We start from the raw sequence: 8,834 nt of genomic DNA, 5'->3' as shown, positions 1-8,834 counted from the left end.
ATCCCACGCGGTCGCGCACACACACAAAGAGAGAAACCGCGAAACAAGGCAACAGTGACGATGCAGGAGGCGGAACCACAAAAGCACTCGAACAAACGGCGAGGTGGAGGGGTGGGGAGGTAAGAAGCACTGGAAATGAGGATGAAAAAAAAAAACGGAATGGATCGGTTGCTGTTATTGTTGTATTTTTTCGTCGCACACCAACTGTATCACTGAGCTCTCACTTCACCAGAAGCGCCGTGGCGACTCCCATCGTCGAGGGGAGAGGTGTGTCTCTGCTCCTTTGTGCCGAGCTGCATCCTGACGTAATCCATGTTGTCGTACTTTAGACCGAGTTTGTCCAGCTCGTGGCGGGCCTTCCGCACCTTCCCATCCGCCGCCTCCACGGCGCACTGCTCCTCGTCAGTGAAGCGGCGGTACTTTTCGAGAAACGCCTCCTCGTGGTTGATGCCAACCGTGCGGGCCTGAACGTGCGGGTGGGCAACGGTGGCCATCAGCGGCGAGGCGGTGGAAAAGCCCGACACCACTGCTAGGTCGGTGTCCGCCACGACTGGCCTCCCATCCGCGCCACAGGAAGGCACAGGGATCGTTGACGTCGGACTGACGTGGGTCTCCTCGGGGAACGTCGTCTCTGCCTGGACGACGCCGCGCGCCTGCAGTTTGTCCCTCAGCAGCAGCGTCTCCGCCGGGCCCTCCAGCTCCGGCTGCTGGGTCCTCACCGTGCGATTGTGCATGATGACGTGTTGCAGGATGGGCTCCACGTCGCCTCGGCGCTCGCGCTGTAGGCTCCCCACAAGGTTGATGTACGCCTCCGCCTCCTCCAGCTGCGCCTGGGACTCTTGCAGCTCCTTGTTGTACTTTTCAAGATGCGGATCCAGCGTCTCCATCGCCCGCTCCACGTCCAGTTTCTTTGAGCGCTGCAGCACCTTCAGTCGGTCCGCGTGAACCTGCCGGGTGGCACGGCCCTCCTCCACCGCGTACTCAAACATTTCATAGCGGCGAACGTACTCCTGGGCCTCACGGTTGTAGAGGATCTGGTCCGCCTCCTCCGCGTCGTTCAACTTCTTAAGCAGCTTCGGCACATACGCCTCCACGTACGTCTCGTACACCTCCGCCACACTGGACCACCGCCAGAGAGTGTCGTCGCAGCTGCGCAAGAGCTCGTTGTACTGCTGCTGGGTCTTCAGAAGCTCCAAGGCTTGTCCCATGTCATACGCCCGTTGTTCGCGGAGCCGAAGTTGCTTCTGAACAAAGTCCTTCTTTTCATCTGAGATGTTTACCAGTTTCTGTATTGTCTGAAGCAGCAGCTCCCAAAGATCTCTTTCGTTGTCCTCCAGCTTGCGAAATTCCTTGCGAGCCTCCTTGTTGGCGTCGGAGTCCACCTTAGTTAGGTACTGGATGTGATCCTCCGTGTTCTGTGTGTCGTTACGGAGGCTCTCCAGGTCCTTCTTCACCAGCGGGAGGTCCCGCTCAATACGCCCCTTCAGCAACTCCACACTGCGACGGGCGTCCGCAATGACTGTGTCTATGAGTGGCTTCATATCACGCACGTCATCGGAGTGTAGACGCACAAGCTCCAGGCGAGCCTTGTTCGCAAGCAGCAGGTCATTGCTGAGGTCCACCTGTGATGTGAGGCAGCTCAGCGCTTCCCCCGGAAGCTCCTCATCGATAGCGCGTTCTTTTTGTTCCTTCGCCTCCATCACCCGGCGCTCCAGTCGCCTCAGTGGTTCATCACTTTTCCGCAGCTCCCTCAGGGCGTACTCGGAGGGGTTGTAGTGGAACTTTTCATGTAGGGCGACGGCTGCCTTGCTCAGCCACACCGGACCCCGCTGAACACCCCCCACTTCTTCGCAGGGCTCATCCCGCAGCGCCAGTAACGCAAGGGCCTCCAGCTCCTGAACGTAGTGCTCCAGCGGAGCCAAAAAGTGTTTGGCGCTCAACAGCGCGTTGAGGGTGCGGCGAATATGCTCTGTTGACAACGCTGGGCTGTTTTGAATGTCGCCCAGCATCTCCGGCGTGGACGCCAGCTTAAATTCCTTCACCAGCTGCTCCATCGTCACCGGTAGCACATCGATGGAGCGATAACCCTGAAAATAGTTCATCATTGCATCTGCCGTCAACGTGCTAGATGTTGCACTCTGCATGGGATAAACGTTGAGGTAGTTTTGAAGGTCACGCACCTTTCGGCGCCATACCTTAAACAGCTCCTCCACCGCGTTATTCAACTGTGCGTTGAGGGCGGTCTGCTGAGAGTTGTGGTAATCCTTCTCCTTGAAGGAGAACGGCGATGCAGACTCCAGTGTGGGCGGTTTAAACATCGGCACACCACGCGCCGAGGACGGTCTGCCAGCTGTGCGAGGTCTGGAGGGAGTTTGTCGCATCAAGTCCCCCGGCGCCACCGCCGTCTGGGTGTCGAGGCGAATGGAGCGCGGCACATCAATGCCAATGGGGCTGTTCAGAATGCGAAGCGCCTCCACCGGTGGAAGCAGCGGCTTCGACAAGTAGCCGCCGTGGCTCACCGTCGTTGCATACGGGCGTCGCTCCGGGTACATGTGGCACGTGAAAACCCTTTGCAGCTGCGCAGCGAGACACGCACGCAAGGAGAACAAAAAAAACGCCAAGTGGAGACCAAAATAACTGCACAATAGTAACTCGCCTCTGTTGTTGTTTTCTGCTTTTTTCCCCCTAACCTTTGTCTGTTTTTGTCGTATTTCTTCTTCACCGGCGTCCCACCCCTCGCTCTTTGCCTTACAAGGGACGCTATGATTCCTTACTTTGGGGCAAAGCGAGGGAAAGAAGGCAGAAGAAAAAAAAGAGAGAGAGAGAGAGAGAGAGACAGAGAGTTGCAGACGCAGCGGCTCATGTCGAGGGTTGCATCCCTCCCCACTTCCCGCCCGCAACGAGCCGCGGAACGCTGGCAGGAGCAATGAAAACTTTGTTCTTGTTGCTGTTTTTCTTGTTGCTGTAGTTTTGTTTACTGCTTCAACGCCCCGCCTACTGCCCTGCAGACGCGCAAAGGCAGCGGGGGGCACAGCAGTTGCAGCAACACTGTACATTTTACATGTCCCTCACACCCCAGCCACACACGCACAGACCGCGTGCCAGAGTCGTATAAAGCGGCAAAGTGAGAGAAAAGTGGCACACACACACACACAGAGAGAGAGAGAGAGAGAAGCGCATACACCTCCCCCCACAGTCATCTGCTCGTCATTCCTGATCCACATTACGCTTAACGGCGTTTTTCTTCGCATCCTCCCCTAACTTCTTAATGACAGTGTGTCCCAGCCGTGTCCCCTCAAGCTCTAGCACCGTAATGTTGGGATTCCCCCGCAGCAGCTGTGTGAAGTGGCGCGTTGCAGGGAGTGTGATCTTGCTGTTGTTGCGAAGGTACACCTCCTGCACGCTATTGTTGCCGGCGAGCATCTCACAGAGATTCTCGGCATCCACGTTGTCAAGTGACATGTCGTTGAAGTACACCACCTGCAGCCGTGGAAGGTGCTCCATAAGACTCAGTAGCGCGACAAACCCATTTCGACCCAGATAGTTGGAACTGAGGTCTAACTCGCATACGCCGTTGGTGAAACGCGGGTCGGTTGGCAGCTTCTTCAGCAAGTAGCTGTTCGGCTTGCACCGCTGCATGTCGCAGCAACGCACGTAGATGTCATGCAAAGAGGGTCCAAAGTACATGTCCGCCTCGTTGTCCTTGAGCACCTCGCGAAGCTGCTGCTGGTGCCGCTGCTCCTCATCTCTCTCCTCCTGCTGGTGCTGATTCAGGGTCCCCTGGGACGCCTCCGCGATGCCGCTCTCTGCGCCGTCTTGGGGAGCGGAGGCGGTGCTGAAGTGCAACGCGGCCTGTCGCTCCGCCGTCATTTCCGACGACGGGCACAGTGTCTCACCATCCACCACTTCCGCGAGTATCGGAGTAACGAGCTCTTGGGAACGGTGTGTTGGAGCCGGTGCGAGCGACGTCGCTGCCGACCGCTCACCCCTAACCTCAACACCGTCACTCGGTAAGACGACGACGCTGTGTGGCAGAGGGGCACTACCCTCATCCCCGTCCATGAAGGAGTCCTCCTGCGCTATCCCGCGCAGATGGACGATGCCGGTCACGCTGATCTCCGAGCCGCTGTGAAAAGACAGCTCAAGGGTCGAGAAGAGCGGTCCTTCCTCGTCATTGGACGTCTCCTCGTCCTCCTCGTAGAGGGCGTCACTGAACTTGAGCTCACCACAGCTCTCGCTGCTACGAAAGACCACCATCTGACTGCTGTTTGATCCCGCCGAGTGATGCCCACTCACACTGTCGTTCACGGTTGAGTGCATAGACACTAACCGCCTGCGGAAGTGCGGAGAGACACTGCGTTTGTGCTGGCGGTGACGTTTCTCCAACCCGCCCTCCTCCGGTGGCACCTGAATCACGACGCCCCCCTCGACCCGGCCGTCGTTTGACTCACGCAGAAACTTGAGGTGCTGCTCCATCGCCTGCCGCTCCTCTGCCGAGGCGTCGGAGTACGCGCATGGCAGGCTCTGCTCCAGCAGGCGGACGTTCACAGTGCGGAAGCGGCTAAAGAGCGTCTTCGCGGCAGTGCGCTCGCAGAACTTGATGCCCTCAAGAAACTGCTGGTACAAGTAGAGGTGAGCGTCGAAGAGGCCGCCGCCTAGCTTCGTCAGAAAGACGGCCGAGACTCCGAGGCTGCCCACAATAGTGGAGACAGTCATGACCTTCACGACGGCGTTCAACGGCTCGTAGGTGAATGTCACTGTTCGGCTACGGCCTGTACGAATTCCCATGTGATTCGTGACGGGCGCCCCCACGAGCCTGGCGTCAGCGAAAATGTCCAGCAGCCGCTTAGTCTTGAGGTGGCTGTACTGTTCTGTTGACATGATGCGTGGGTACCCCATGCGGGCGACATCCTCCACATCAAGGAAGAGGATCACCTGGTTATTCTTGTACTTTGGCATCCCCGTGATCTCCGCCTCCGCAAAGTCGTCGATGAGTTTCTGGTGCACGTCGAGCTCCAGAGTCATGCAGGCGACGGAGCCCACGCCAACCGTCTGCGTTGGAGAAAAATCTGGGCGTATCCGCATGGGGTGCATGGGGATGGAGAAGGCCACGGAGGCATCGGCATCAAAGTAGCGCAGCTCCCCGAAGAGCTCCTGCTGCTCCTTCAGCACCGTTGATGACATCTCCTCGTACTCCACGTCCTGGTCTACGGCAAACTTGTCCGGGCTGGTGTACTGCGGCAGGAAGTTCTTCGCCACGTACCCCTCCAGCTCCTCCTCTGAGCACTGCACGGTGCAAAGGTAGCCACGCTGGTTGATGATCGTGCCAATCGCGTACACCATATCCTTTATCAGCTGCGACTTTACGGAGACGTGGTAGCGGAATTGGAAACTGCGTTGGCCACCAAGCCGATACGGGCAACGAAGTTTGTCACCCACGCGCAGATGTAGCAGGTCAGTGGAGCCGTCAACGGAGACGACGCGGGGGTCGGACAGCACGTGCTGCACGCTCCGGATGCAGTACGCCGCCAATGTCATATCTGGGGGAATGTGAGAGTACATGATGGATACCCGCTTTGGGATCTCCCTCCAGAGCTCGTTGTTCGGCGTCATGACGGCACTGAGATCGGTGTACTGCAGCGCTGGCATCATGGGGCAGTGCTTCACGTCACGGTCAAGCCGATTGAGCTGCTTAAAATCGCGTGGGTCAATAAATGTGGTCTCCCACTGTGGTGAGAGCTGCATGACTACCCGCGCTGCCTGGTGAACAAAGGTAAGGGAGAAGTTCCACTCGCGGCGCATCCCCACCACCGTGTCCCGCTGCCCCTGCAGCTCAAGCGGTTCCGACACGGAGAGCGACATCCCTATACGCCTATTTTACTAACTATACAACTGTGTGTTTGTGGATGGGTGGGAGCCAAGGTGTTTGCCAGCCTGGGCACGCATGCACTACTGGCACAGAGAGAGAGAGAGAGAGAGAGAGATAAATAAGAGGAGAAACGGGAAGAGAAGAGATGGAGGGGGCGGGTCCGCCACGCCCGAAACACCGCACACATCCCAGCAGCAAAGCAGGACCCCCTGCAAGCAACAACACCCCAAACCCCTCAACGGCCACTGTGCGGCAGCAATGAGAGGGCGTCGCCCCGACAGAAACGCAGCAGCCCAGAAGCAAAAAGCAGCAGGCACCATGGTTGCTAAAAGGAATGTCCTCAGCCTTATTTCTCTCCCCCTCCCTTCCCACACACACACGCAGAACGAAAAGAGACGAGAGAGGGGCGCACCACAACTTAGCGACGGCACAAAAAAACTGATGTGGCACCTGCCGCCCCGCCGGAAGCCTCTGGCAGGGAGCGCGGTGTCGTTTCCAAGGCGGGCCATCGGCTCCCCGTAACCGCTTTCGTGTGGGTGATGCACTACGATGGGGTTCGCGGTGGCTTGGCGGAAAAAGTGGCCTTCCCTGGTGTCTTGAAAACTGCACAACTTCTCGCCAGCGTACAACCACGTGCGGGTACCCCAACCACTCAATCGCCCGCCCCGCCATCACGCCCTCGTTCGTCATGATGAGCTCCACGTACTCGCTGCGCGCCGCCGTCTCCGGGTGAAGCACCGCATGCCGCAGCCGCTTGTACGACACAACCTGCTCCGCAACGTCCCTCGCCAGCGTCACACACACAACCCACGGACGTAGCGGACCTTGTCCAAGAAGATCAGCACTAACCCCCAGTAAAGGCCGCAGCGGGGCAGTGTGCGAAGGTCAGCAATTACGCTGCAGCACACGAAGAAAGATGTCGCCGTCGCACTTCGCAAGGTAGGGGACATTCGGGAACATGTGCAGCACAAACCCTAACTAAAAGTACATCCTGCGCTCATGCTAATCTCAGCCCGCATTCCCCAGGAGTCAGTGCCAGCTTTTTTTTTGTCCGTGGTCGCACTGCCTTCATTCATCGGCAGCGCAACCACGTCGTGCCACTACCCCGCCTCCTCTCGCAGCACGGCGGAGTAGCTGTAGCCGTGTTCCGGGTGGCGCCCAAGTAAGTACAGCTCAAGCATCGCACCCCTGAAGTCACTCACCCGCGTCGCCACACCGGGGAACCGCCAGCACGTCGACCGCTGCAGCTTGCGCCGCCTTCGCCTCGACTCGGTGTCCATGGAAGGAATGCCCAACACAGTCAGGTAGTGCCGCCGGCCCCACTTTTCTAGAAGGCCTAGTGGAAGACCGCGGGAGACCTCCTCGCTAGGCTCAGAAAAGAGGACTTGAATGGAGGCCGCCACATCAGCACACACCAAAAGATCAAGGCACACCCGCGGCTCCGCAACACAACGCCTTCACCTTCAGGGCAGGAGGTTTTTCGCCCCCCGCACCACGCAATAGTACAAGCTTTCCCCTCATCTGACAGGATATAAAAATAAGAGGAAGAGGCGCAGTGTATACCTGCACGACTTTCCCCAACAGCTTCAACAAGTTCACTCCAGTCGGCAATAGCAAGTCCAACGCAAATTGGAACTATTCATGCTTATTGAAACGATCCACAAGGTGAAAATACCGGCAGCTCCCACTCCGCCTTCCACGTTCGTCTCCGCAGTGCCCACGTTGGTTGTTTGTTCCGCAACCCCGCAATGGCATCTCCGCTGAACTGTCATCGGGCGCCATGCAGCCCCACGCTGCATTTCTCCGCAGCTACCGCAAAACCTTACCGACGGCAGCCGTCCCCTCCCCCACTCCAGCACGCGCATGTGCACTGCCCTTCCGCAGCACCCGCATGAGTGCCCCGCGCTGCCAACGCAGATGTAGTAATGACCAATCTAATTCTTTTCAAATCCTCGTGCCACCACATGAAGGGCTCGCACCTCCGACTATAGAAGAATCACCTGCGGTGCGCCCTGCCCTACGCCGCCGCCGACACACACACCTCGCCGCTCTGTGGGGATCGCTGTTGGACGTGTTTGAGAGGGCTCCCCACAACCCACAACTACCGCCACAGGCCCACGAGAGTGCAGCACAAATGCTCATACAAAAAGTCCCGCCATGGTGCCCGATCCCACCGCATTCGCACCACCGTGTTGGAGTTGGTGGCGGAGCCTTTCACCTCTCAGTCTCCCTCTCCCTCTCCCTATCCTTCTATGATGTCTGCTAAACTGGGGCCTCCTCCCGCTGCTGGGGCTCGTCCACAGCATCCCGGGTGAACAAGACCCGCAACCCCAAAAGCCTTCCTTGCCACCCGCTGAATTCAGAGTTGGGCACAACGTCTTCTGCCCAACCCCGCGACTTGCGCCGCCACCCGCTTCAATTGAAGAGCACAAGCCCATGTGGAAAAGCTTTCCCACGTCATTAAGCCAGCAACACCCGGAGTAGCTGGTGTGGGAGCAACAACTCCGAACGCGTCCAGCAGCCGGTCGGGCGACAAACTCATCGGGCACTGCATGGCACCATCAAAGCTTCGGAAATCCGCAATTCTAAACAGATTCCCGTTGTCGCCGCCTGCGGCCTGGTTTCCTTCGTCGTCTCCTGCAACCCTTCCTGAATTGCAGGTGTCTGCATCACCACCACCACTATCATCAACACGGTCCCTCCTGCAGAAAAACAAAAACACACATCAATCGGCCGCAGTTGTGGCCTGCTGGAGGCCTCTGTAGGAAGAGGCTGGCGGTGGCGTGGGCTGCGACAAGACCCCTGTGGTCTGGCAGACTCCGCACCTGCGCCTCCCTCTCGCTGGGCTGGGCTCTCCGTTCATTGGCCTCCGCCGTTGTTGGCTGCTCACCTCATGAATACGGGGCAGCTGGCGGCGCACTGCAGCTGAATTCGTTGGCCGTTCAGCTGGGCCCCGCGCAATTGT

General features: G+C 58.3%; 3 protein-coding genes and 1 pseudogene across 3 annotated transcripts, besides 4 other annotated features; 1 reads left to right on the top strand and 3 right to left on the bottom strand.

The window, feature by feature from the left end:
* Positions 1 to 209: 209 nt before the first annotated feature.
* Positions 210 to 2,552, bottom strand: TraAM80_05708 (paraflagellar rod protein-like protein; the record flags this gene model as incomplete). The annotated part of the gene is made up of 1 exon (XM_029382580.1): positions 210 to 2,552. The coding sequence occupies one exon, from the start codon at positions 2,550 to 2,552 to the stop codon at positions 210 to 212; it is 2,343 nt and encodes a 780-aa protein (XP_029237558.1).
* A 261-nt stretch (positions 2,553 to 2,813) lies between these two features.
* Positions 2,814 to 2,843: a microsatellite.
* A 92-nt stretch (positions 2,844 to 2,935) lies between these two features.
* Positions 2,936 to 2,975: a microsatellite.
* A 179-nt stretch (positions 2,976 to 3,154) lies between these two features.
* Positions 3,155 to 3,173: a microsatellite.
* A 34-nt stretch (positions 3,174 to 3,207) lies between these two features.
* On the bottom strand, positions 3,208 to 5,862 carry TraAM80_05707 (uncharacterized protein; the record flags this gene model as incomplete). Its single annotated transcript, XM_029382579.1, has 1 exon — positions 3,208 to 5,862. The coding sequence occupies one exon, from the start codon at positions 5,860 to 5,862 to the stop codon at positions 3,208 to 3,210; it is 2,655 nt and encodes an 884-aa protein (XP_029237557.1).
* A 97-nt stretch (positions 5,863 to 5,959) lies between these two features.
* Positions 5,960 to 5,984: a microsatellite.
* A 316-nt stretch (positions 5,985 to 6,300) lies between these two features.
* TraAM80_05706 (UDP-Gal or UDP-GlcNAc-dependent glycosyltransferase) lies at positions 6,301 to 7,216 on the bottom strand (annotated as a pseudogene).
* Positions 7,217 to 7,649: 433 nt separating this feature from the next.
* TraAM80_05705 (uncharacterized protein) lies at positions 7,650 to 8,135 on the top strand (the record flags this gene model as incomplete). Its single annotated transcript, XM_029382578.1, has 1 exon — positions 7,650 to 8,135. One exon carries the CDS (start codon positions 7,650 to 7,652, stop codon positions 8,133 to 8,135), a length of 486 nt encoding a protein of 161 aa, XP_029237556.1.
* Between the last annotated feature and the right edge of the window lie 699 nt (positions 8,136 to 8,834).

The sequence above is a fragment of the Trypanosoma rangeli genome, assembly GCF_003719475.1.
Source record: "Trypanosoma rangeli strain AM80 chromosome Unknown Tra_15.4_contig_00192, whole genome shotgun sequence".
Lineage (NCBI taxonomy): Eukaryota > Euglenozoa > Kinetoplastea > Trypanosomatida > Trypanosomatidae > Trypanosoma > Trypanosoma rangeli.
The sequence above is the reverse complement of the archived record's forward strand: the minus strand, read 5'-3'. Positions and strand labels throughout refer to the sequence as shown.